The sequence below is a fragment of the Pogoniulus pusillus genome, chromosome 33 (genome assembly GCF_015220805.1).
Source record: "Pogoniulus pusillus isolate bPogPus1 chromosome 33, bPogPus1.pri, whole genome shotgun sequence".
In the NCBI taxonomy this organism is placed as follows: Eukaryota; Metazoa; Chordata; class Aves; order Piciformes; family Lybiidae; genus Pogoniulus; species Pogoniulus pusillus.
In genome coordinates, this window is record NC_087296.1 from 3,222,047 (window position 1) to 3,249,973 (window position 27,927).

The 27,927-nt window shown below is 46.2% G+C and overlaps 1 protein-coding gene across 1 annotated transcript in view; it reads left to right on the top strand.

Annotated features, from left to right (window-relative positions):
* CRYBG1 (crystallin beta-gamma domain containing 1) overlaps nt 1-27,927 on the top strand; it is a 103,241-nt gene that overhangs the window by 34,675 nt on the left and 40,639 nt on the right. The window contains exons 2-3 of the mRNA XM_064170229.1: nt 1,320-1,449; nt 22,110-23,599. Of these exons, the coding sequence (XP_064026299.1) occupies nt 1,320-1,449; nt 22,110-23,599 (1,620 nt within the window). The remainder of the gene's footprint in view (nt 1-1,319; nt 1,450-22,109; nt 23,600-27,927) is intronic.

The window sequence follows — 27,927 nt, forward strand, 5'->3', positions numbered from 1 at the left end:
TCCCTCCTTACCTGGACTTAATCCTGGTCTTCTGCCTGTACTGTGTCACTTGTTCCACTGCTCTGAATCACTGAGTTGACAGCCCTCAGCCCACGGCTGCTTCCTTCAGCAGTCTTACAGAGGCCTCCAGTATATGCATTAGACTGGGTGGGGTGCAAGAGGATCTTTCAGCGCTAGGTGAGCACTTGGTTAAGATGACTTTTAAAAGGCTCTCATGCTCAGTGTGTGTGTGGAGCACCTCCAAAAGCAACCTCCATTGGTAGAGGCAGGAAATGCAAATCAAGATGGACAGCTCCAAGTCAGCTTTTGGCAGCTCCTGAGAGCAAGGCAGTTTCTTCCTTAGAACTGGGTAAATAAACAGAATAATTGCAGATTGTTATGGGGATAGGTGTGAAAATGTCAAAACATTTTCACCACAATTAGGCAATAAACCAAACACTTCCACAAATATGCCTGAGGCTTTTCTGCTCCCTCATTTGCTCTTTGAAAATTCTACATGGCAGTCAGGTATAAAACTAAATTTGCAACTGAAATCTGCACCAACAGAGCCGGATTTGGGACTTTGAGTCTGGAAAAGAAGCAGCCTATGGGAAAGGGAGTTTTGCTCAACCTGGAACATGGGAATAGGCAGATTTTAAGGACAAACAAAACTTTTTTCACATTGGGGTTTTTTTTGGTTTGTTTGTTCTGTTTAGGTGTTGTTTCATTGGTGGTGGTTTGCTGGTTGATGGGTTTGTGTTGTGTTTTCTGAAAGCCAAATATTTGGAGAGGGTCTTTTCTGCTTGGATGCCAGCCTGTGCAACCTGCTTTAGGTGAACCTGCTCTGGCAGGGGGAGGTTGGGCTAGATGATCTCCAGGGGGTCCTTTCCAACCGCTATGAGAAGAGGCTGAGGGAGCTGGGGGTGTGCAGCCTGCTGCAGAAGAGGAGGCTCAGGGCAGAGCTCATTGCTGTCCACAACTATTACCTGAAGGGAGGCTGTAGCCAGCTGGGGTTGGTCTCTTCTGCCAGGCAAGCAGCAACTGAACAAGGGGACACAGTCTCAAGTTATGCCAGGAGAGGTCTAGGCTGGATGTTAGGAGGAAGTTGTTGGCAGAGAGAGTGATTGGCATTGGAATGGGCTGCCCAGGGAGGTGGTGGAGTCGCCATCCCTGGAGGTGTTGAAGCCAAGCCTGGCTGGTGCTACATGGTCTGGTTGATAGGCTAGGGCTAGGTGCTAGGTTGGGCTGGGTTTGCTTGGAGGTCTCTTCCAACCTGGCTGATTGTGTCATTCTATCATTCTGTGACTGTATTAATGAAACAATATTTACTCTCTTTTCAGGTACTATGATACATCAAGCAGACACTATCATGCTCCAGAAAACCAAGGACCATCAGTAACCTGTCCACACTCCTACGTTCTTCCAGCGATATCAATGTCTACTGCCTCCTTACCAGCAGCACTCAGAAAGGTAAGAGAAAAAACTTGTGCTTACATGAAATGAACACACAGAAACTCTTACCTATATCATAAAGAAGATGATTGCTTTGAAAACAGAATTTAACCCTAGGTCTAATTGCAATCTGCCTTTAAAAGACCTGTGTTTGAAGGGCTGGAAAACATTCAACTGAGTGTCACAGAGGGAAGTAAGGAAGGTACAGAATGACTGTGGCTGGCACAAAGAGCCAGCACAGGAAATAGCTCGAGGAGGTCTTCAGTGTTCTCTCATGAACCATATGGCTTTTTCCTTTTGTTCATAAAATATATATGACCCAAAATAATAAAGGAGCAGCATCCACACTTTGCTAGCTTCTCAGTTAAGCTGTTCTGTTTCCTCAGCCAAGTTGTATTCCAGAGAGGGAGGAATGGCTACAAGTTTGTTTTCTAATGTTCATTTAGCTCATGCAGTGTTACTCATTTGCTTGGCAGCAGTACTGCTGTATGGAAGCAAGTTGGGGAAAATGCTAATTACTTCTGTTCTAATGTGAGAACTTAATTTGAGATTGCAGACAACGTTGTGCAATGCCATTCCTGTCTTTACAGTAATCTTTCCATGGAGAGAGAAAGATTTATTTATTTTCTTTTTCCACATTAGCAAAAGTACACAGCAGGCCAGCAACTGGAAAAGTTGCTTTATGCTTTTGCTTGCTTGTGGAACTAATATTCCTCTGAATATATTTGATGAGGGCTTAAAATATTCTGCCTTTCAAAAGGAATACATGTGTTGTCTAGTCCTCTCAAGGCAGAGAATCTCACCTCCTGGTTTCTCTAAGGAGCCTTTGGAAAGGACTCGTTGGTCTTCTGTTGAATACACAAATCATACAAACCCCAAACATCCTCTGTGGTCTCATTCAGCATCTTTGTTCTGTTGATACTCTAGAAAGAAGCCTGGAGAAAAGAGTTGAGTTTTTCACAGATACAAGACATCAGCATGGGATGGGATGACATTTTTATTGCAGTAGAGAAGAGCTCAGTTCTTCACAAATACAAAACATCAATGTCTTAGGAGGAAGTTCTTCATGGAGAGAGTGATTTGCCATTGGAGTGGGCTGCCCGGGGAGGTGGTGGAGTCACCATCCCTGGGGGTGCTCAAGAAAAGCCTGGATGAGGCTTTAGTGCCATGGTCTGGTTGATTGGCTAGGGCTGGGTGCTAGGTTGGCCTGGATGATCTTGGAGGTCTCTTCCAACCTGCTTGATTCTATGAGGGGATGACATTTTTATTGCAGCAGAGCTACCCACAGGAAAACAATTGCTGCTCACCCTACTGCTGTCTTGGCTGGGCTTGTGTATTAACTCCTTGTAAGGACTTCTCTTTGAAAAGCAAGTTGATGCTTGATGTTCTTAGTGGAAATTTAAGAGTGGCAGAGTTCAGCTGGTTTGTGGTGACCTCTGAGCTGGCATTTTGTTCTTCTCTTAGAAGAAATGGTTCACACTTCTAGCTAAGTCAAGCTGTTGAGTTTTCCTTTCACCTGGAGCTGATCCATTTGTACTCAGGACATTTAAAAGACTTCAAATGAAGCATCTGAAAGAGTATCCCAGCAGGCCACACCATTTTATACTTTGATGCATAACCCAGAGGTCTGATTGAAGCTAATTCATAAAAGCCAAGGAAGTTGTGTGTGTGTGGGGTGTGGATTCAGCAGTTTCTTCTGGATTTGGATAATCTGTACTGTGTTTAATAACACAGAGTCACCTGCTGCTGCTGGGTGGTTTATGGGGACTGGGGGTTAATGGAGCTCTCTTTTCCCTCAGCATTTCTTGTGGGAGAGCAGCAGCAAACGGTGCATGGCACAGAACATAAGCTGTCTGCGTCAGGCTCTGCTCTCTTTGGAGACCTGCTCATAAACCTTTCAAAGGTGAAGGCACTAAGTAGAGCCTTGCAGCTTAATTTACTCAGTCTAATTTGTATTATCCTCTGTTGTTTTTGGGGTTTTTTTTTGCCTAATTTAGGTTATTCCCTTTACCTTGGGTAATTAAGAGCTGACTCCAGCACTGACTTAAACAGACAAGCTCTCCTGCATTCTTTTATTAATTAAACAGTCTTCCTAAGAAACCAGGAGCCTGGCTTATCAGTCTCTGCAGGTTGTTAACACTTGGGTTTGTTTTCTGAGAAACTAAACTCAAAGGCAATGCTATTTTTCCTGCTTTCCTTTTGGTTTTTTGTAGTAGGGATCATTACATGAGAGAGTTGACTTTCACCTCGATTCCCTTCCACTCAGCCAGTTCATGCCTACTAGTCAGCAGAAGATCTAAAATAGCCACTCCCTTAATGGCTTTCTTCCCCTTCTGAAGAAAAAGCTGTCCCCAGCATATTCCAAGAACTTGTTGGACTGTCTCTGTCTTGTATTTATTTTCCAACAAGGGAAAAAAAAAATTAATTCCAAGAAGTAATTAAAGCTGTCAGGTTCAGTCCTTTTGGATGCTTCTCTGGCTTGATCAAAAACCCAGCTTTCTCTACACCCAATTAGCTGGTGTATAATAAACTTCTATCATAGCATACCCTGGCTTTTCCCCTTTCATCTCCTTCCAAGATGGTTTAACAAATCTTCATCTCACCTATTCCTGTACTTCACAGCAACTGTTCTTGATAGCCAGTGCAGTGCAACTTCATTTCTCTTTCCTTTGGCTTCATGATTATAGTGGTTAAAGGGCTGCAAAGTTAGAAGTGATAAACTCACTTGTTTGATAGTCAGTAAATGTTGTCCAAACACAATTACAACCCAAAATATTTCCTTCTCACTATATCACTGGGAAGAAAATGTAACCTCCTTCTGTATCATTACTGCTTTCTCATCAAGTGCCTCTCGGATACCTCAGGTGTCCTGCTAGTTCTGTACAGAGCTCCATTTCTTTTCTCCGTAGCGAGGCTGTCTGGAATATATCACTGTTTTATTTTAAGCTTCTGATTAGAGCAACTGAAAATTGTTCAGACTGGATGTGAGGAGAAAGTTCTTCACCATGAGAGTAGTGAGACCCTGGAATGGGTTGCCCAGAGAGGTGGTTGAGGCCCCATCCCTGGAGGTAGAATCATAGAATCAACCAGGTTGGAAGAGAGCTCCAAGCTCAGCCAGGCCAACCTAGCACCCAGCCCTGTCCAGTCAACCAGACCATGGCACTAAGTGCCCCAGCCAGGCTTGGCTTCAACACCTCCAGGGACAGTGACTCCTCCACCTCCCTGGGCAGCCCATTCCAATGCCAATCACTCTCTCTGCCAACAACTTCCTCCTAACATCCAGCCTAGACCTCCCCCAGCATAAATTGAGGTGTTCAAGGCCAGGCTGGATGAGGCTCTGGCCAGCCTGATCTAGGGTAGGGTGTCCCTACCCATGTCAGGGAGATTGGAACTAGATGCTCCTTGTGGTCTCTTCCAACCCTGACTGATTCTATGCTTCTAAAATGTCACCTGTATCACAGTACCACCAAGGTTGGAAGATACCTCATAGATCATCAAGTCCAACCTGTTACCACAGAGCTTAAGGCTAGACCATGGCACCAAGTGTAACAACGAAAGGGAGAATTTGAAGTGCTCTTATCCTACACACAAATAGTGTATGCTTATTAAATCACTGGAGGTGATTAGATTGATGAGAAATTAATGAATCCTACACATTTAAATCTGCATCTCACTGTCATGACTGCTCTCCTGTGTAACATGCATAACACTTGCTTTCTAAATATGCAGTTTAGGAGTTTCTCCTTCAGTACTTTGTCAGACAGAGGCTTGGTAGCACTTTATTTCTGGCCTGATTTTTAGTAGTATTTAATAATACCAATTGAGGAGGAGCCCTAGCTGTCAGATGGCAAAGTCAAATCACCTTCAATTATACTGTTAAAGAGCCTTTAAGCTGATAGGTTTCCATACAGGCATTTATTCTTGCAGAGAACAATCACAAATTGCAGTTGGCTTCTGCTGATAGTAAAATGAGTGCATGAAAAGGACACTCCTTAGTCCTTCATTATTTGTGTGTTCCCTGTGCACTAGGAATAGTGGCTTTAAAATTGCATGTGAGGTACTTAGGGCAATGGTTTGGGTTGGTTTTCCCCCTCCAAAGTCAGGTCTGGGTGCTCCAGAGCCATCTCTCTTCTTCCATTCAGGTGTTGATTAGTCATATTTCAGACCTATTACCAGGTACCCAAAGGTTTCTCAGCATTCTCCATCTAGATAAGAGTTCTCACACCTACCTGCTACCTGAACACAGCCACTGCCTTTCACACAAAGACTCAGTCCTAACCATGAATATTTAATGAAGGAAGCTGGGTGGAGTACTCCTTACAGGCAGGTGTTGAAGCCCAGTTTGGTTCTGTCAATGACTGGATTAGCTGAGCGTGTTCGGTCGCTGCCTTTGCCGCACTCCCGAGGCAGCAGATATGCTGATCTCTGGTTCCTCCTGCTCTTTGAACTCCTCTTCCAAGATGATAGCCTGTCAAGGTCTAGCCTCTTTTTCAGTTTAAGATTCCTCACCTGCTTCTCTAATTTCATTTCTGCCTTGCTCAGAGAAATATTTGCAAGACATTCAGCCTGAGTCCTCGTACTGCTTCACTTCACTGTGCTTTATAGCAAACCCAAAGCCCTGTTTGGGATCCCATGGGGTTACAAATTTCCTTCCTGGTGAGAGGCCTGGAACACAAAACCTATGAGAAGAGGCTGAGGGAGCTGGGGGTGTGCAGCCTGCAGAAGAGGAGGCTCAGGGCAGAGCTCATTGCTGTCTGCAGCTACCTGAAGGGAGGCTGTAGCCAGGTGGGGTTGGGCTCTTCTGCCAGGCAAACAGCACCAGAAGAAGGGGACACAGTCTCAAGCTGTGCCAGGGGAGGTCTAGGCTCCGTCTTAGGAGGAAGTTGTTGTCAGAGAGAGTGATTGGCATTGGAATGGGCTGCCCAGGGAGGTGGTGGAGTGGCCGTGGCTGGAGGTGTTGAAGCCAAGCCTGGCTGGGGCACTTAGTGCCATGGTCTGGTTGACTGGACAGGGCTGGGTGATCTTGGAGGTCTCTTCCAACCTGGTTGATTCTGTGATAGAACTAGGACATTTCATAGTGCCACATGATACATTTCCAATGCCAAGTAAGTGAGCAGGCAGGTGAGCCACTTGCCCAAGTAACAGACAACAGACTTACCACTTTGTGGACAGGTGAGAGGAGCCTGCCCTGAGAAGAACGAGTCCTCGCCTTAAGGTTCACCACAGTTTTGAACAGATAAAGCCTTCCAGTGGTTAACCAATCTCCTCCCAAAACTTGGGACCAAAAGAAGTAGTGACATCCTTCACCTGCCTGGAATCAGAGAGCAGAACAAAGTCCCTGCAGCCAAAGTCCTGCCAAGTGAGCTGTGCAGGGGCTGAGAAGCTTTGCTGGTGTAGCAGTCTCAGGAGAGCACTCACCTGCCTCCTGCCCAGGGAAGGCAGTGAACCATTCGTGCACCGCAGAGCGTGAAGGAGGTTTGTCATCACTGAGCAGCCATGGCCAGGACATAAGGAGCCTGCTAATGGTGAGCTGGAGCCTGCAGCAGGCAGGCCAATGTTATCAGTGGCCACCCTTTATCTGCCCCACCTTTGTGTGTCATCACAGCAAACACCTACCTGCGTTTTGCTGGCGGTGCTCACGCTGGTGTGTAACTCTTAGGATGACACCAGGCACTTGACTGCCTTCTTCCCAAAGGGCACACTCCTCCCTTCTCCTTCCCTTGGTGACTGCAGCCTTCTGAAGTTGTTCTTTGAGTCACCAGGGTTTATTTTCTGGCCTCCACGCTGGGCTGCTGCGCAGTGATCCGTGTGGAGAGCTGCAGAGGGTTTTGCATCATGCTTTTCTTGTACCACTTCCACACTTGTGCAACCTCTTGGAATGGTTTTCAAGACCTTGGCAGCTACCTGTGCACTCTGCCTGGGTGTGGCCCTGTTTCCATTTTGCCAAGCTGTGTGACCAGGTGGCTCAGCAAATGCACACTACACCTGTGCATCCCTCAGAGCTGGGAAGGGTGTGACACAGAGCTCTTAGTAACAGTTCCTCACTCCTGACCAGGCTTTTGCCACTCTCTATGGGACATAGGACAGCTAAGAAGGTGTATGTGTATATGTGTGCACACACACCCATGTGTGCAAGTTACTGCTCTGGGGCTCCAGCTGCAGCATAGTGAGTTTGCAAAGGATACTCATAAAAAAAACTTCACCCTTCTGGTTTTCATAGAATCAGGCAGGGTTGGAAGGGGCCACAGGAATCATCTAGTTCCAAGTCCCCTGCCATGGGCAGCGACACCCTACCCTAGAGCAGGCTGCCCACAGCCTCAGCCAGCCTGGCCTTAAACATCTCCAGGGATGGGGCCTCAACCCCTCCCTGGGCAACCATCCAGTTTGAATCTCCCCACCTTCAGCTTTGCTCCGTTCCCCCCGGTCCTGGCACTCCCTCACAGCCTCAAAAGTCCCTCCCCAGCTTTTTTTTAGTCCCCCTTTGGATACTGGAAGGCCACAAGAAGGTCACCTGGGAGCCTCCTCTTCTCCAGCTTGCACAGCCCCAACTCTTTCAGTCTGTCCTCACAGCAGAGCTGCTGCAGCCTTCTGGAGCCCCTGGGACAAGAGGGATGTGGAGATGCTGGAGAGTGTCCAGAGAATGGCCATGAGGATGCTCAGAACTGGATGCAGTACTCCAGGTGGGGTCTCAGCAGAGCAGAGTAGAGGGGGACAATCACCTCCCTGGTCCTGCTGGCCACATTTCTCCTGATGTAGCCCAGGCTCTGCTTGGCTTTCTGGGCTGTAAGTGCACACTGCTGGCTCCTGTTGAGATTCTCATCCTCCAGCACCCCCAAGTCCCTCTCCTCAGGGCTCCTCTTCAGCCTGGCTCTGCCCAGCCTGGATCTGTGCTTGGGATTGCATGCTGCTTTTATTCTCTTGAGAACCAAATTGCAGTGAGTAAGCTGTGGAGTGCTCCTTCACTTCTCTCTTTAAAACAAGCACTTGATCTGCCATGGCTCAAGATTGGCAGTAGCAAAGCATGATCCACTTTAAAAAAGAATTGTTTAAACCACTGTTTGAGTAAGAGATTCTAAACCAAATCTACCGCTCCTAAAAACCTGTCACTGTTCACACAGTTTTCAAATTCACAGTGGGTTATGTTTCAGCAGGTGAGGTTTGAGTTTGTTGTGGTTGGAAACAGTATTCAAAGATCTGGACACAATATTTTTGTTCATAGAATCAAGCAGGTTGGAAGAGACCTCCAAGCTCAGCCAGTCCAACCTAGCACCCAGCCCTGGCCAAGCAACCAGACCATGGCACTAAGTGCCCCAGCCAGGCTTGGCTTCAACACCTCCAGCCACAGTGACTCCACCACCTCCCTGGGCAGCCCATTCCAATGCCAATCACTCTCTCTGACAACAACTTCCTCCTAACATCCAGCCTAGACCTCCCCTGGCACAGCTTGAGGCTGTGTCCCCTTCTTCTGTTGCTGGTTGCCTGGCAGCAGAGCCCAACCCCACCTGGCTACAGCCTCCCTTCAGGTAGTTGTAGACAGCAATGAGCTCTGCCCTGAGCCTCCTCTTCTGCAGGCTGCACACCCCCAGCTCCCTCAGCCTCTCCTCACAGGGCTGTGCTCCAGGCCCCTCCCCAGCCTTGCTGCCCTTCTCCAAACACCTTCCAGCACCTCAACATCTCTCTTGAATTGAGTGGCCCAGAACTGGACACAGCACTCAAGGTGTGGCCTGAGCAGTGCTGAGCACAGGGTCAGAAGAACCTCCCTTGTCCTGCTGCCCACACTGCTCCTGAGCCAGCCCAGGATGCCATTGGCTCTGCTGCCCACCTGGGCACTGCTGCCTCATCTTCATCTCCTCTCTACCAGCACCCCCAGGTCCCTTTCTTCCTGGCTGCTCTCAGCCACTCTGTCCCCAGCCTGTAGTGCTGCTTGGGGTTGTTGCTAAAGTGTAGAACCCTGCACTTGGCCTTGTTCAGTCTCATCCCAAGCACTGCTTATTTTAGAATTGAACCTGACAAGGTAATTTCCTCTAAATTATACCTCATGGCATGCAAATAAAAACATAACCTCCTCTCCCACCTTTACAGTTCCCTTGCTCTTTTTTTTCATTCCCAATTTGATTTTATCAATTTGATTTCTGGGTGACATTTGATGGAAAAAAAGATAATTGCTTAGGAGGAAAATTGAAGAGTGTAGCTTTTGAGAAGCCTGAAAAGTCTGACCAAGCTACAGTCTAAATGTCTAGCAGCTAGGATTTAGATAGAAAGAACTTCAAGGTATCTTCTCATCTTTGTATTTCATCTAAAAGTTGTGAGTTTTAGAAGGCTTAGCAATGGTAATTCTGGATGTTTGTAGACTCAGAGAGTGGTTTGGGTTGGAAGGCATCTTAAAGTTCTAAGCCCCTGACAGCTGCAAGGAGAGAAATAACCACAGCTGCTGCCTCATCCAGCCTGGCCTGGAACACCTCCAGGGAGGTTGTGGATCACAGAAGCACAGAATGTGATCTGCTCTCCCTGAGCAACCTGTCCCAGTGTTCAACCACCCCCACTGTAAAGGTTTTCCTCCTAACACTCAGTCTCAATCTGCCTTCCTCAAGCTTTAATCCATATTCCCCTTCCCTCTTCTCCAAGGGATTTTTGGGTCTTTTGCTTCTGTGAATGCTGAAGGTCTGGATTTTGGGTTTGTTTTTTTTCTTTCCTTCAGCATGCAAAAGTTAATTTCTATCAGAGAAATTTCTGGACTTGAAAAAGAAAACCACTTTCCAAACACTAAACACATGCAGGCACTTTGAGAGAGGGTTTTTCCTAAGTGGCCCTGCTTGTTCCTGGCTGCCATCAGAGCCTGGTGCACAGCTGGGAAACCAAAGAGCCTCTGTCAGGTGGATCATGTGGCTGGCTGGGAAAGCCTGAGTTGCAGCAAAGAGGGAGTCACTTGCAGATGAAAAGGGTAGGTAGCTGGAGGAAAGCCATACAGAGTAGCAGAAATTTGCCTTCCTATTCTCTTCCCAGCAGGTGCAAAGAAGGCATGGGAGGGAAGCAGCAGAGTAGAAGTGGCAGAGTAAGCCACAGCTGCCTTGTGTGGCTGGGAAGTGCTTGTCAGCTACTGGGCTTTAAGAGCAGACAAGAGCTGTCTCCTGTATTCTCAGTCAGTGACTAGATAAGGAGTGAGCTTACACTAAGGGATCCCCAGGAGTTGTCAGTGGAGTGATCCTACCTTGTTTTATTTATGAGGCATCTAAACCAGAAGTGGAGTTCAAAGGGCAGTTGGTTTATCAGGATGCTTTTAAGGCTTCTCTTCAAAAGTACCTTTGTGATGTCTCTTGTTCTAAGCCCTAGAATATTCTGAAGTGGCCTATGCCCAAAGTAGTGTCTTATTTCTTATAATCATGTGTATTGCTTGACTCTTCCTGCAGATGCTGGGATTTCTGACCAGTGTAGCTTCATCCAGCTTGATCAGGTTCCCTGTTGCATTATTGTTGCAAATAAAACACATTTTTAGAGACAAGAGATGATTTTTCTTTCAGAGCATCAGGTCAGAATTTGAACTTTCATCCTGTGACTCACTAGCAGTAGTAGGGAGACTTAAATGCTGTTGTAGTCACATCTCTTTGGCTACACAGGGGGATAGTGCAGCATGGCTGTGATAATGTAGCTGGAGTAGCAGGAAAACAGGCATCTCCCTTTTTCTTCAGTGGCAATAATGGTTCTGTTTTCTGCACAGACATAACCTTTATTTGAATGTTTTGTGGGCTAATTATTTCTGTTCAGAGCCCAACATGAACACACAGAATAAAAACACTTTTCATCAAATCACAGACTGGTTTGGGTTGGAAGGCAACTTGAAGATTATCCAGTTTGACTGAGGGAGCTGGGGGTGTGCAGCCTGCAGAAGAGGAGGCTCAGGGCAGAGCTCATTGCTGTCTACAACTACCTGAAGGGAGGTTGTAGCCAGGTGGGGTTGGGCTCTTCTGCCAGGCAAGCAGCAACAGAACAAGAGGACACAGTCTCAAGCTGTGCCAGAGGAGGTCTAGGCTGGATGTTAGGAGGAAGTTGTTGGCAGAGAGAGTGATTGGCATTGGAATGGGCTGCCCAGGGAGGTGGTGGAGTCGCTGTGGCTGGAGGTGTTGAAGCCAAGCCTGGCTGGGGCACTTAGTGCCAGGGTCTGGTTGATTGTTTAGGGCTGGGTGCTAGGTTGGACTGGCTGAGCTTGGAGCTCTCTTCCAACCTGGTTGCTTCTATGATTCAGTTCTTCCCTCCCTGGCATTGCCAGGGACACTTTCCACTGGACTAGATCCCCTTAAAGTATTTTTTCTTGGAAGTATCTCTTGCTTCCTGATTAATGCTAGGTGATACTGCTGCAAGAATAGGATTAAGAGCAAAGGGTTTGCAGGGCTGTTCCACCTGAATTGATTTTTGCCCACTGCACTGCAGGGAACAAGTGGGTCTTGAGTCACTACTATCTTCATAGAATGGCTTAGGGTGGAAGAGACCTCCCCACCATGGGCAGGTACTTCTCTGTACTGGTTCTGTAAAGTCAATTCTAATTAATAATAAGGTCATTCTCTGTGTTAATAGCTATAATAATGAGCTGGAAGGAATTCTGTGAGCCTTAGGTGAGGGTTGTTATTTAGGGCAAATGCTGAACTCTAGCATTGTCATTCCAATGAGATGTAAAATGAGCTGTCCAGCCATTCTTATAACATCAGGATAAGGTGTTTCAGTACTAAAATCACTCCTCAGCTCTGCCTGATGAAAAATCTGGTCACCAAAGAAGCTATCAAGGGATGCAATCACTTTTTACCTTTTACAGAAGGACTCTGTGAAGCATATAGACTATCAAGCCCAAATTTTCCAGTGCAGCTGCTGTGTTGGGTGCCTTCATACTGGGGGATTGACTTGAGACATCTCTCAGTTGAAAGCTTCTGTTTGCTTAAAGGTACCAAAAGGTACCCTGGCTATGATGTGCAACAGAAGTTACACTGTGTGATTAAGACTGACATGGAGAAGAGAGGTTCTGTTAATCTAATACTTAAACAGACTTACTAAGTATTGTTGCTTTTCATCCTTCTAAGTGGTTTTCAGAGTCCTAACCACACAGTAATTCTTCCCTGTTTCAGGACCATCACATCAGCTTCCCAAAGCATGTCAAGCATGCAGTTCACTTTGTTGTTTGGGAAATTTGAGGTTGGTGGGATTAGCAGTTCAGTTTGCAGCTTGCTTGCTGTCTTTACTTGCAGTTTTGGTGTCTCACGTTAACAACAGAGTGCTCAGAGGGGTGGCTTTCTGCCTCTGGCCCTGTGTGCCTGTGGCAGCCTGTCTTCCACTCTGCCTGACCTGGGGAAAATCCTTGTGTTGCTGGCAAAAGGCTTTTAGTTTTCCATTCACAGTTTCAGACTGCCTGCTTTACCCAACGAGAAGAACCTCAGTTTCCTGAAGTTTAAATGATTTAATAAGCTGCTTTTAGATCTCTAGAGCTAGAGTTACTGAAGGACTAAGACACTGAGGTGTTGTAGGCAGTTAAACTAACTCCTAGATGTATTTTCCCTAGACTGAATTAAAACTGCAGGTAAGATCCTAGTGCAAATAGTGTGAGACAATCTATATCCTTCATGTGCTGAGCACTTAGCTAGCTAAGAAGAACTGCTGGGCACAGGAGTGTATTAGAGAGCATCTTGCTCTTGTGCTACATGCAGAGGTACCCAAGCTAGCCCAGGAGTAGCCAGCACAGAGCAGCCACATCAGTGCTATGTTTGCAAAGCCTAATGATATATGTGAGTCCTTTAGGTTATTTTCTCTTTGTCCCATAATTATTGCATGTTAAAAAGCATAAACAGACTTCAGGAGAAGGGTTAGAGTATCTGTAACGAGGGCCAGGGATTACAGTGAGTCTGACAGTGTGAATACAGTTTCCAGTCTGATTGCAAAGGTGTTTCCAGTGTGCATAATTTCTTTTCTAGGAATATATATCAGCAAAGAAATGCATTTGAAGTAGAAATCTGAATGTTTTTTCTGAGGTGAGAACAGTGCAGAATGGCAAAGGTGATGAGTTGTCACTTGTGCATCTTTAGCTGACTAATAGTGAAAGCTATCAGTCTTTGTCCTAGTACCTGGCTCTGGGTTACTCTGCTAATTTCCTGCTGCTTTTATGATTTTTTCTTATACATGCTTCCAAATGCTGCCAGAATTTTCCAACCATAAGATATTTTCAAGACAGTGGAGCTCCTATTGACAGCAACAAATTTGCATGCAAGTCAAGGGAAGAGTTTAAGCTCAGTGGTACCTAAGAAAGAGTTGATTAGCAGAGAGTTACAGCTTAGTCTGTCGTACAGTCACTCCTAGATTTGCAGCCAAATAATCCTTTTGCCTATCCCCAGTAATTGGCCATAAACACTTCATGTTAGATTAACTGGTGAGCTACAGATCTAAATCAGAGAGCTTGTGCTAAGCCTGTACTTACCAACATGCACCGTTTAGAGTTAGTGACAAGACACTTTGTGCTCTCATAAAACAGAAGAGAGAGCTATAAACCTCGAGGAAGAGAGTTAGGAAATGCAAGCCCACTTATTGAACAGAGTCTGTCATTCTGAGCTGCATTCAGAGCTGGAAAAAGGAAAGGGGTTACATTCATTAGCTGGGGCTTCTGGGGCAGGCAGACCTAACAGATTTCCAAGCCACTCCAAAATTTAGTCAGTTATTGTTTATTGCTCAACAGAAACAGCAATTTCAAGTTCCTAAAACAAAACACAGATAATGCATGCTTATTTTCCCTCTTTTACTTCAGAAGAGGTGGTGCCTTGCTGAGTCTCTGCACTGAGATTATCTAGTGGTACAGCTCTGGCCCAGCAGCCAGTCTTGAAGTCCTGAGAGCAAAGATCATAGAAAAAACAAATTCCTAGAATCATCCAGGTTGGAAGAGAGCTCCAAGCTCAGCCAGTCCAACCTAGCACCCAGCCCTAGCCAATCAACCAGACCATGGCACTAAGTGCCCCAGCCAGGCTTGGCTCGAACACCTCCAGGGACAGCAACTCCACTACCTCCCTGGGAGCCCATTCCTCAGCTAACTCATATCAAACTTCCTCTTACACTGAAACACAAAGACTTACAGGCACAATAACCAATGTTAATTTTGGCTGTGGAGGTTTGGGTTGTTTGGTTTGGTTTTGCATATCATTTTATTTCTGGAAGCCTTCCAAGTTCAGGTGAATAAATGTTCTTTCAGGTCTGTAGTGCTGAATGATCCTCGCTTCTGCTTTTGGTGCTGCTTGTTTTCTGCTTTTTCAAATCCTTTTTCCATATCATGTTGCCACAAGACACTAGGAAAAAAAAATACAGACTGAATACACCAGCTGAGGAAAGCCAAAGAGCCAAAGAGGCCTGCATAAGGCTTACTGAATAAAAGAACTACTAGTTTGGTGGGGTTTTTTTTCCCTTTAGCCATCTTAAATGTGGATCAGAAAGCAGTACCTGAGTTTGTGAGAACCAACGTGTGTGGTATATTTTCCCCTGCTGTTGCATATCTGGAGTTGCATGTTAATTAGTGCACGTAAGGCATTTGCCCAACGCTAACTCCAGAGATCTTTGCCACAGGTTCTCTGCCTCTGTAAAGGTGCTTGCTGCGGGACTTGCTGCCACCCTTCTGCAGCTCTTTCTCCTATCCTTTAATTGAGGCCCTTTCATAGCAATAATTTGTCTGCCAAATGACTTATCAGTTGGAAAGGCTCAAGTCAGATACTGCTTCCTTTTTTTTTCTGCTTGTTTTTAACCGAGTGCTCCCAGAAGAAAGAAAGGGTTAAAGCGTGGGAGGATTGCTAAGAAAAAGGGTTTGGTTCATGACACACAGGACTGCATCTCACACACCATAGTTTGTTTATTCTTCTGTAAAGAGCAAAAAGAATTATCATCATCATGGTAAGGCAACAGCACTCTCTTCTTTTCTCTTTAGACTCTACCAGGAATCTTTGGGTTAATACACAGTTAACTCAAAAAAGAATCATAAAATGAAGTGAACTGCAGTAGTTTTGCAGAGTGTCTCTTTTAACTGACAGATGCTACTGCTGACAGAAGGGGAGGGGGTAAGGATTTTAGTATATGGAAATAACTAGCTCTGGGGAAGAGGAGATGGGAGCAGGCATGCCTTTCTGACATGCCTCCTTTCCTAAACACTCGTGTAAGGATCTGCTCAATTTTTATTTAGGCTGCTTTGTCTTTCCTCAGCTTTCCAAAAAGGTTTCCATTTATTTCATGCTGCATGGTTTGCTTTGCTCAGTTTTGCTGGGGCTGGAGTGGTGGTGTTGATACATCCAACAGCCAAATCTCTGTTTGGCACTTAAGAAATAATATTTGGTGTATGCTTGGACCTAGGCTTGTGAAGTTGATTGTTTCCTTTCCTTGCACGCCAGCTCAGTGTTCTCGTTAGTCTCGTGTGCTATTGCAAAAAGGTCCATTTTCAGTGCACATTTCAGCTAAAAATTTAGGAGTTTAATGGGGGGAAAATATTAGAAGGAGGTGGATTCTATTCTCTTGAAGATATTAGCTGCTTTCCTAAAATACCCAGGCTTGGTAATAGAGTTTGTGGGAAAATATGACTATAAAGAGAAGTTGTGTTTGTTTCACTTTGCTCTGCTCAGCAGTCTCAGTTTATAGTTTCTTGGTTATTAGTTTCCCCAATCTAGGTAACTGAATACAGAGCTCAAGTAAAAATGTATTTGTTTAAAATCCAGCTATTGCTGTTCCTATCCCTTCTAAGTGTAACAGGCAAGAGGCAGGAGCAAATTCTGTGCTAGAGACGCCTTGTTACAAGTGTATTTAAGTGTATGCTTTCTCTGCCTCTGAACAGGACACTGTCAGCAGGAAATCTGATAGAATGGAAAGAAATGCTGGAAAGGTTTTTTCTGTGTATATGCCAAAATCTTGGTATTCAGAAGACAGTGTGTGGGTTAAGATAGAATGGTGTGCTTTTCATCACAGCAACACCTTTGTTCACAGCTTTGTGAAGGGACAGCATAAACAAGAACAAAATACTACAGTGAAGCAGCTCAAATCCAGCTGACCGATGGCAAGGTAGAGAAGTTTAAAAGTTGAGTTCCAAACCATTTCAGTTTAGAAATCATTTACATTAACTTGCAACAGAACTTTTTTTTTTCCCCTTAAGTGAATCACCAAAGCTATTTCAGTTCAAATATCTCAAGTATAATTTTTTTTCCTGTGCTTTTAAAATAAGACAAACAAAAGCAGTGAGTCTTTCTATCGACAGCCTCCCTCTCTCTCTCTCTCTGATGGTAGTTAGGGCACTCACCTGGTAAGAGAGCAGTATGAAATCTTCTCTCTGGAGGACCTGAAAGAGGGACTCGAGTGGGTCTTGTGCTTCTCAGACTTTTCTCTCTTAGCCTTTATTTGTACATCCTTCCTTCTAGTAGGAAAACTAATACTTCTACAGCATGCTGTGCCAGCAGTACTCCAGATGAATTTTGAGGCTAACAAAGCCTGGCACTGCTGGTGCTGAATATTTGAGTCTCAGTCACTGCAGAATGCCAGAGCTGGGAGAGCAGTAGTTTATTTAAATGCTTTTGGCTGAGGCACTTCGGGGCATACCACGTGAGTGCTAGAACTCTGAGGCTTTCTGCTTCTCATGGTGAGTTGCAATGCTGTGATTTAAGGATAACCAAAGTTGTTGGTGTTCCAGTAGGAGCTCAGAAGGGTCCTACGTTATTAGAACTGTTCAAGATAGAAGGGTCTCAAGGGGTTTCATGTTACTTGAAATTCAGTTATTTATGACCTCCTAGTGAATGATAATGCTGAAGCCTACTCCTCACTAAACACTGTTTGTTCCATTTTCCCCCCCTCTGAAGGTGAACATAGGCTAGAAAATCACTAATTTAAATCCCAGAAGCATCCACGCTAGTATTACTACCTATTAGTTACCACAAAGTTGCTAATGACTTAGTAAAAATACTACCTTTTCATATCATGTGTGCTCTAAGAAGCATTTGCAGTCATGTTTGACTGACTCAGATGGACTAATCTAAGAAAATAACATTCAATTGATCCCTTGAGACACAGCCTGAAGTTCTGATTCAACAAATCATGCTTAATGATGTCGTCAAATTAGGGGTTTGGCTTTGGCAACTTACATTAGCTAATGAGAAAAAAGCCCTAGCCAAAAACAGAGGAAATCTTTTTAATGCTAGCATAAACAGGTATGAATATAAATACAAACAAGATTTACATCTCTTGGTTAAGAAGGTGGTGTTTTGCTTTCAGATGAGAACACCGCTTTAGAGATTCATGCAGTGCACCTGAAGCAGCTTCCTCCATGCTGCCCAGGGAGTGAGTAGGCAAGTCCTCTGGTTGTTCCAGTTGCCTTTGATCAGGGATTTCTGAAACAGCTAATGTCTCAAGGGTAAGAATGCTTGAGCTGAGCAGGTTGAGAAACCCTTGCTCTGCAGATCAAGATACTTCTTGCCTTCTGAAAAGCACTGCAGCGCTGTGCTCTGCAAATGAAGCATTCCTGCGCTCCGCTCTGTCAGGCTGGGTCCCACTTGGGTGCCTTGAGAAGCTCAGTCTCTGTGCCCTCTTGCACTGGCAATACTGGCTCACCAACATTTATCTGAGTTAAAATACAAGCTCTTCAGGGCAAGTGCCTGGCCTTTTATGTGTTTTGGAAGAGCTATATGTAATTAAGGTACTTTGTATGGAGAAATTACTTCAGAACAGTTTACACAGGGCAGCTATTTCAAGATCAAGGAAAAAAAATATCTTTAGCCTCATTCCCTGAGGAAACAAGGCTGATGTGACTGGACTGGCTGTCTGTCCCTCCTCCTCCTTCCATCCAACACTTTTTGAACTTGTTGGACAGTTTGAAAACTACATTTGAAAGGGGGAGACGTCTCAGCGATAATTAAGTTCCCATGGACTTTATGAAAATCAGCAGCTGGGAAGAGAGAAATCCAGATCCACAGTTCAAATAACTTAAGGTTTTGTTGGTTTGTTTTTTTTTTTCTTTCCCCAAGTGTAATCTTGCAAAGCCAAAGCTTGGCTGCGAGTGTGGTAATGACTGTCAGGTTGATAATGTAATCCCAGCTAATTTAGAGCACTGGCAGCTATTATGCATCCAAATATTAATATGCAGATTGACATCATAATGAAATCAAATTTCCCCTATTTTTGTGGTTTCAATAGGAACAATACAAGCACCCACCCCCCCCCCTCAAACTTGTAGTTACGAATTTTCAGAGGAATTAGTGTCACTCTTTGCTTATTGGTTTGCTTTAAATGTTCCTGAAAATGTTGTGTTTTTACTTTTTGCTACCAGTGTTCATTAGTGTCTCCTTATGCCTTCCCCATAATTAGTTTAGTAGTGGTAATACATGCAGAGAATCAAGGAATGAGGCAGTAATTGGGCTGCCTTAGTCATGATTGTTGCATCTGATAGGGAAATGTATAGTTTTTGTTAGCTCAGACAGTTAAAGTGCTGCAGTGATAAATGACCTCAGTGCAACCCTCGATGTTACTCTTCATTTAGTTCAGTGTTTTGGTTCTACTGTCTGAAAGAAGTCATTGGAAGTGGGGGAGGGTAGGGGGAAACAGGTATAAAATGTTCTCATTTGCAGATTAGTCTCTAGAAAACTCCCCCCCAGCAATCCGAACACCTAAGTCAATGATCACGACCTGGAATGTATCTGACAGCCGTTAGGGGAAGCTCACTCTTTGCAGAGAAGAGGCTCGGTTGGTCGTAATCAGTGGTGTAACAGAGGTAAAGAAGGTGAGCGGAGAGAAAGGTTCTCGTCCTTTCCTGCAGCATAAGCGAGCTCTGTCTGTTCCCCACTTCGTTTTCTGTATTTTTCATGTGGGTTTGGGCACACAGCTTCAAGCAAGTAGGTGCTCTGGGGCTCTGCTGCAGCTCTGACGGCGTTTCACAACCCCTGTCGGGGGAAGCTATAGAACAGAAGGCAAACGTTAGTCTGTTGCTGAAGCAGAAATACCTAACTTAGCACTTCTTCAGCAGGAGGAGGCAGAGACCGTGTAAAAAAGGCCCTTCGCTAGCCAGAGGGCCAGACATGCTGCGGGCCCGACCGCCCGGCCAGCCGCAGGCAGGTTGACCTGATGTCTCCGCCGCCCCCGCACGGGGTCCTCAGAAGCGCCGAAGCGAGACCTGCGTGGTCCTTCCTGTCGAGGCTGTTCCACTCCATATAAGTAATTAAGGGTTAATTAGAAGAGGACTAGTTTAGCATCCATTAAACATTAAATACTAATTGAGCGCCCCAGGAGAGCGCCGGCACCAGGAGGCTGCGGAGCCATTCTCACGCCGCCTCGGCCGAAGGGACGGGGGCAGGTCAGGGGGAGACGCCTCGGCCACCTCCAGCCGGGGCCCCGGGGCAGGCCGAGGCGGCAGGCGCAGACGGCAGCAGCCGCCGCACCCGGCCTTGCGGGGTGGAAAATGCGGGTTCATCATCCCTGGGAGGCCTTGAACTGAGCTCTACCACCCTGGCCTCAGCCGCTTGGCGGCGCCGGGCTCAGCACGCCTCCCCGCCCCGGGCAGCTCCGCCGTGGGGCTGGGGACAGCGACGCCTACTCCCGGGCCCTGGCTGGGACTCGGCACCTCCGCGGGACACCGGGCCGCCGCCCTCTCCTCCCCTCCCCGCCCTGCAGCCGTCGGCAGGGCCGCGCCCGCCGGCTGCCGGTGCGCCCGCAGCTCCTGCAGAAGTGTCCCCCGCTCCCCTCGCCCCGCCGCAAGGCAAGCTCCGGCTCCCTCCCGGCCCGGACGCTGGTTCGTGCCGGGTAGCTCTCGCTGCTGACAGAGCCTCGGCGGAACGGGCTGCTTGCCTTCCACCCCTGGCGCTTTGCCCTCAACATCAAAAGTTTGTCGGTTTGGCCCCGGGCGGTGTTTTGCCCTCAATAACAAGGAAGCCGCCGCGGCACGTACGGGATGCGGCGCCCGCTCGCCCTCCGCCGCCCCCTCGAAGGCGGTGCCCGTGGCCCAGGGCACCCGCTTCCCGCTGCCCCTCAGCCTTCGCCCTCGCTGAAGGCCGGTACGCTCCAGCTGCTGCAGCAGCTGCTGCTGCCGCCGCCCCTCCCTCCGCATCCGAGAGAGGTGGCCCGGCCAGGTAGAGCCGCTTGCCCGCGGCCGGGGCGGTGGCGAGAGGCGGGCCGAGGGGCACCGCGGGGCCGGGCCTGGGCGGAGCGCGCAGACAGCTGGCGCCGGGGCCGCGGCGCGGGCAGCGGCGTGGTGCGTGTGGGGCAGTTCTGCTCCGGGACCGCCGTGTCGGGCTGGGCCGGGCCAGGCGGTGAGTGTCGGGGCCGCCGGCAGGGCTTCTCGTTCGCGGGGAGGAGGAGTGAGGTAAAGCGGACGAAGTCCGCCGCGGCTCCTTGATGCTTGCCCCGTTCTGGGACGGGGGAGGACGGCGACAGCCTCGCGGGGTGGAGGGGAGTTCTTCCCTCCCGGTGAGGCACGGGGCTGCGGCGCTGAGGTGGCACCGGCGCAGCAGGGACGGGATCCCGGCGATGCCGGCCCTCCGCGGGGCTGTGCGGAGGACGCGGGTGCTCCGGCGCTGCCCGGCCCACCGTCGGCGGTGGAAGAGACGAAGGCAGGCGGGCACGGCGCCTGCAGCGAAAAGATAAATCAACGAAACGAGTTTAAAACTCGCCGAAACAGGCTCAGCGCTGCCGAGGGAGACCCGCTGCCGTCGGGAGGTCTGGTCCGCCGCAGTAAGAAATCCTGGCGGTGTTTTGAAATAGACATCTCAAAACAAATATTCATCGTACCGGCACGTAAGAAGTGCTAATGTATTACAATGCAAATAGGCATGTATAGTCGGCAGTGCTGCTGCGTGTTTCCTGTTTACCATGTTAATTAGCAGTTGTAAGGGAAAACTTCACCAGTAAGGAGTAATCCAGGACAGTATTTGACCCAGTAATACTCCTCCAGTGATGTATTGACTTTTACAGTTCTGGGCTTTCAAGCCCAAAACGCAAGCCAAGTATTTACTGGACTTCATGAATGACAAACGTATGAAGCTCTTCTCTACCAGCACTAAGTGTCAAAACACAGCTAAAATGGAAAATTAAATTCCCCACTCTTGTTTTTGTAAGGAATATTTGGAGCAGGTAGTTTGTCTCCCGGCTTTCAGGCAGCAGGATGCTTTCCTGTATTATTTTAGGAGGTGTTAAGGAACTCTGCAGAAGTTTGAGAGCTGGGACATACAGCAGTGGGTTGGTTGTTGCTCTGAGCAACCTGCTCTACTTGAAGATGAAGCTGATGACTGCAAGGGCTTGGACTAGATGACCTTAAAAGGTCCTTTCCAGCATCAGTGGTTCTGTATTGTTAAGACCAGATGAGCATACTTGTAAACAAACATAGGCAAAAACGTACAGAAGGATCTGGGGATTTTAATTGGTTTTGAGGGTTTTGTTTTTCTTGTTCTTTTTTGAGAGCTAGTGTTGTTTAGTAAGCTGGCTTGTTCCCATTCGCTGTGTCTTTTCAACTTGTTAGTACAAACAACCCACTGTAGAAACAATTCTGTGGTCAAGAAAAGCCTGGATGAGGCACTTAGTGCCATGGTCTAGTTGATAGGCTAGGGCTGGGTGCTAGGTTGGACTGGATGAGCTTAGAGGGCTCTTCCAACCTGGTTGATTCTGTGATGTTAACCTAATGTTTGTTTGTGTTTTCGCTTTGTTTTGTTTTTTAGTCCACCTCACAACTTCCAGATTCTTCCAGAGAAGAGAATAAAAAGAAACCAGTTTTGGAAAGACTTGGCAATTTGTTTGGTACAGGGAAAAGGAAGAATGTCAAAAGTTCACTAGAGCACACTTCGCATCGGAAAGGGGAGAGATCAGTCTCCCCTCACAGAGCACAGCCGCTGTACTGTAGGCACGTAAAGGAAGGACACGAAGCTCCTCAGGTCCAGAAGCAAGTGAGGAACGTCAGTGCTGTTTCTGAGACACAGGACTACAACTTCAGCGGGGAAGGAGGACAGCTGTATCGTGACACCGTTTCAGAATGGAGTAGCAGGGGAGTCTCTTCTGACAGCGAGTGGTCAGCGGATTGGAGCGGCAGCAGCGAAACCATTAAGAACTCTTTGTTTGAAAGCAGCCTGAATGCAGAAGCCCTGGAACTGGAGAAACAATCCATCACAGACATAAATAACTCCACAACTCCAGATTTCATACAGAGCTTGAGAAATTTGCCTAGTGAAGACTTGGAAAAGAGTATCTTAAGCCACAAGCAGCTCGTGAACACGTGGGTGTCGGAGGAGCCTGGGTATGCAAAACCAAAGGATTTGCCATACCAGTTGGAATCCGCGGCGTGTGAGCACACACATTCTGCTAGAGTGTTAACAGTTGATATCTATCTAAGGAAAACAGACCAGCTCCTTAATGAACCTGTGACTGTTACAGCAGAAGAAAACTGTAGTGACTCGGACACAATGGATAAAAAATCTGCTAACAAAAGATCTGGGAAAAGGAGAAAATCTCAGTCGTCTAGTGACATTCCAAATGGGGAGAGGAATCAGACTGAGACTACTGCAAGAGAGGAATCAGTTTTTGAGGATGATGGCCCTTCTGAGGTGTTTTCAGACAAGATAATAAGTTCTGAAAGAAAAACGAAGTCTCCTCAACAGACTCCTGAAAGGAATTCCTCTTCCTCAAGTAATAATCAAGATGTAAAAGCTGGATCAGCTCACAAAGGAGCATCGAAAACTGAAGCTGACAAAAACAAGCAGCAGAACTCAAACACAACCCCTGCAAGAAGAAGATCATACAAAAAGAGTCAGTCAGATGCTGTCCCCGTTTCCCCTACTGGTCTGAAGAGTCAGGTGAAAGATTACTCCTCAAAAAGGCAACCTCTAGCATCACCAGAGAGTAACCTAATGACAAAAAGAACTTCAGTGGAAAAGGGAACTATACCTGTGGCTTTTGGGGAAGACAACTTGGAGTCTCCCAAAGCTTCTTTGGCTGCTAAGACAGAAGACACTGCCTTGGTGTTTGCTGAAGGCAGAAATGAAACTAAGGCAGCAAAGCATGCTAATGGTTCAGATGGAAGAGCTTTCTTGCGTACTGATGGGATTAAAAACGGAGACCTGTGCATGCCAGCTGAGAGACAGACAAGTTCTGACTTAGACAACATGAAGCTGAAGAGTTTGGATCCTTCCAGAACAGTCACGACAAAGATTAGCCTGTAAGTAACATAAAACTAAGTTTACCTTGTCCCTGTACCTTAATTTTTCCTCTATCTGCCTTTAGTATTCTGGATGGGCCCTGACTATGTCCCTCTTGTCTATCAGTCTAGATGAAGAACTGCCTTTGAAAAAGAAACCAAAAATCATGATTACAGTTACCACATAACAAGCACTGTAGTTTACATGTGTTAGAAACAAGTGATTCATCCATTCTTTTTGTGGATAGGGAATTTCTTAGTATGTCAGCTCCATTATATGGAATCATGTAACATACTCTGTTGTTACCATCAGTAATGGCTGTTGCTGAGATTAGCCCAGTTATCAACGCCCTTAATGTATCTGTGTCACCTGTAACCAACTGAGGATGTGGTTGAGGGTTTTGTATGTGAAGGTCTTTAGATCTAAAGGAATGTGCCAGAGTTGCTCTTTCAAGCAGCGTAAGGTCTGCTATTATGTCATGGAGAAGCTTCCAATGCTGTGTACAACATGATCCTTCAAATGATGTGATAAATCCCACCCCAGAAATTTGAATACATATAGCTGCTTTCGTAAGGATGTGCAGAATGAATCATGTAAATTTTCATACATGTGAGTAACATTTGCAGAATTATGCATATATTAGTTTGCAGCATTTGGGTTTACACTCTAAGAAGTTGTCATCTGTGAAACTGAGGCAATAGGTGCTTTCCTTTGCATTGTAAGGAAATGGGTGCATTTGCAAATGACACTGCCATCACTGGTACCAGTCCAGTGACTGATTCCTGGATTCTGTCACACTCTGTGAATCATTTATCCACAGCTCCATGCTTACCTCATTCTGGTAAGTTCATTTATAGGTGTCAGAGCACACTGAAACTTGTAGATCTACCTGAGGTCCAGCAAGTGTTCAGAATCATCATTCACTTGTGGCAGAGGGATGTGAAGGTTCAATGACCCAGGAAGGTGGTTGAGGCCCTATCCCTGGAGGTGTTTAAGGCCAGGCTGGATGAGGCTGTGGGCAGCCTGATCTAGGGTAGGGTGTCCCTGCCCATGGCAGGGAACTTGGAACTAGATGCTCCTTGTGCTCTCTTCCAACCCTGCCTGATTCTATTAGAAACCATTTGCTTTGCACAAGTTGTAATAGTCTGTCTTATCTGTTCATAACTGAATTGAAAGCACCTCATAGTCAGAGCTAAATTGTAGTTTTGTGCACGGTGGTGCTTTGCCATCTGGCAGTATACCTCACACACCTGAAGCTCTGAACTTTTATATCTTCATAACTTCAAAGGGAAGGTGGCTTTGGTATTTTCCCTTTGCTTCACTCGTTAGTGATGATGAACTTAGAAATGCTTAGCTGGCTTTAATTTTTATGGCTATCTCCTTGGCTTGCTCTACAGCCAATTATCTTCTGCTGTACTCAGAGTAGTAGACAAGTGTCCTTTCTGACAGATGTATAAGCAGTCTGTTCTATTTCATCTGATTTTCTGAGGTGTGTGGCACTGTCTTGGCCTTATCTGCTGCTATAGGAACTTTAGCCCTGGGTGGGGACTGCGGTGTCCCCAAAGCTCTTGCAAGGTGCCTGCAATATTGCTGGTGGATCTGATAGCTGGCATTGCATGATACCACACAGCTTCTTCAGCCAGGAAAAAATGATACAGTCAGATTGCCTGGTACAATCTATTGTTATCCAGATGGGCTGTAAACCTGCTGTAAAATAGGAAGAGAAAAGATAGTGCCATTACTTAGAAGGTGTGGGTTTGTTCTCTTGTTATTGCTTTGAAGTAGAGAACAGATAACTTTTCCATTTTCCAAGGTTTAAAAAATTATTCTTAGATAACTTCAGCTGAATCCCTTTCAGCTTACTCACAGACTTATTTGCCTCCTGCAAGATGGATTTTGTATAATCAAAGTAGTTCACATGTGGAAAATGTCTAATGGCTCTTGCTAACAATGGCATTGTGTCAGTTCTGGGAATCAAACTGCTTTAGAAACAGCTTTTCAATGTGTCAGGTTTGCTGGTTCCCTGCAAGTAATGATAGCATTTGCTGTCTTTTGGTTTATGCCTGTGCACTGAGCAACTTGGAAATCACAGGATGCATTGCTTCTGGGTTTTGAGTGAGCTGAGATTGATGGTACATCTTAATCTGCACATAAAACCACAGCAGTTACTTTGATGTGCTTACTGGAAAACTTGGCTTCAGTTGTCACGTCTGGTGTTCAGCCATGGTTTTGTCCTTACCTCTGCATTTATGCCCACTTACTGAATTATTCTGCCCTGTTAACGTGCCATTTTCTTTGCTCACCTCAATCTGATGTTTTGGCATCAATGCTTTCTGGCATCAGTTGACGTGGTCGTTTGGGCAGCGTGCTTCAACTGTGTGACTCACCTTCCACATATGACTGTGTTGGGAGAGGTTTAACTGCTTCCACAGGTTAGCTGCGAGGTGTAGCTGAAGAGGTATTTCTCTTGTGCCTGCTTGTCCCTGGCAGTGCAGATCAGCAACGGGTAGTAGGAATCAGCCACACGGTGCTGTTCACAAGAGAGCTTTTACACTGCTAGGCGAACGCATCTTCTGTCATGCTAGAAGGGAGAATCAGAGGATACTCAAACCCATATCTTCCTTTTAAGCCAGTTTAGAAACTCAGTTCTTGCAGTGAGATGTGTTTTGGCTGTATTTAAAATCACTATTTCTTAGTGTGGAAAAAGAGGTAATGGACAGATTAGTTTGAGCTGTAACGGATGGAGCCCAGGGCTGAGCTTTCTGCTGTTCTTTGGTCTCTGCTGTTCTTTGGTCTCTGCTGTTCTTTGGTCTCTGCTGTTCTTTGGTCTCTGCTGTTCTTTGGTCTCTGCTGTTTTGCTGCTGCTTCTGCTTTGCAAAAAGATTGCAGAATGTCAAGTGCTGAAATAGTTGTTTCTGCCTGAATTTGCAAAGTTTGGAATGATAGCTTTGAGGTATTAGCTGTTCATTTAAAAGGGATTTTAGGTGTGGCTCCTCACCTCATCAGTGTTAACCATTAAACTTGCTCGTGTCAAAGCATACAAGGAGAGATGGATTTTATTGTGCTATGTTGAAATGCAGGTAGTAGTGCAAGTGACAGGCTGACAAAAGGCTGATATGGAAATGAGCCTGTTAAGAGAAATAAGCCATTAGCAATGCCTCTTGAAAGTGGAGGTAGAAGGAAATTCTAATACCCTTTTCTGAGCAGAAAAGGACCTGAAGGGTCCTAGTGAACAGCAGATTCAGTATTGGGGGCATTATATCAAGTTGTACCCTTCCCTTCTCCGTGAAGAAGGTGATGACACTGGAGCATACTGTGGATGAGGAGAAGCTGAAGCAGCTGGATTAAGTCACTGAAGAGGAGAACGTGGGTAGACCTCAATCATCTCTTGCTACTTACAGAGGTATTACAGAGAAGGCAGAGCCTGATTGGTCCCTGCAGTGTACAATGAAGGGATAGTGGACACAGTTCCATGTTACAGCAGTGACGTTTCAGTCGGATACAAGGCAAGAAGTAAATCACAGTGAGAGTGGCTGACCTGCTGAAGTGCTGCTATAGTAAGGTTGTGAAATCTGTACCTTTGGATGCACTTGGAACTTTGTCAGACAAAGCCTCCAGCAACTTGATCTGACTTTGAAGCTGTCCCTGTTTGGAGCAGGAAGTTGAACTAGCTGCCCTTTAGAGATGCCTTGCAACTTGCATTCATCTTCCAAAGAGAAAAAGAAGAGCATTTCACTTTGAACAGCTTAGGGGAAACAGTTGCATTGCCAGTGAAAAGTCACATCGAAGTGTATTTAACTGTATGCTGTTTGATGTTATTCCTGAAAGGAGGAAGGCAGGGAGGGAACATTGTTTCTAGACTTAAATTTTCCAGGTGTGTTTTCTTAACACCTGTCTGAAGTGTGGCCAGTCATTACCAAGTTAATTGGTCCCTTTTTTATTGCTTATATGTTCTTCATAAGAGCCTTCCAGTTGTGAACCAAGGTGAGCAGTTGGTGTAGTTACAGGGAATACTCTTGGAAAGTCTTCCCTGAAAAGCAGCTTTGAACAGTTGCTTTCTGTTTAGGTTCTTGCAGATTGTGAGTTCCTTCTGCTGTTTCACTGTTTGGTCCTCATCCTTTCCCCAGGAGGCTTGTGCAGTGGAAGGTGTTGATTCAGTACCACTTACTAGTTTACCTTGGGATGGATCTCTTGAGGAGAAAGGAGTGATGTCAGGTTTGGATTATGTTAAGACATTTGTACCTCCTGCTTCTTTTTATTGGACTGGAGAACTGAAAGTTCAGGGAACCCAGGCTAAGGTTCAGGGAACCCAGCCTGAGTAGGCAAAAAAAAGAAGCAAGCACTTAAA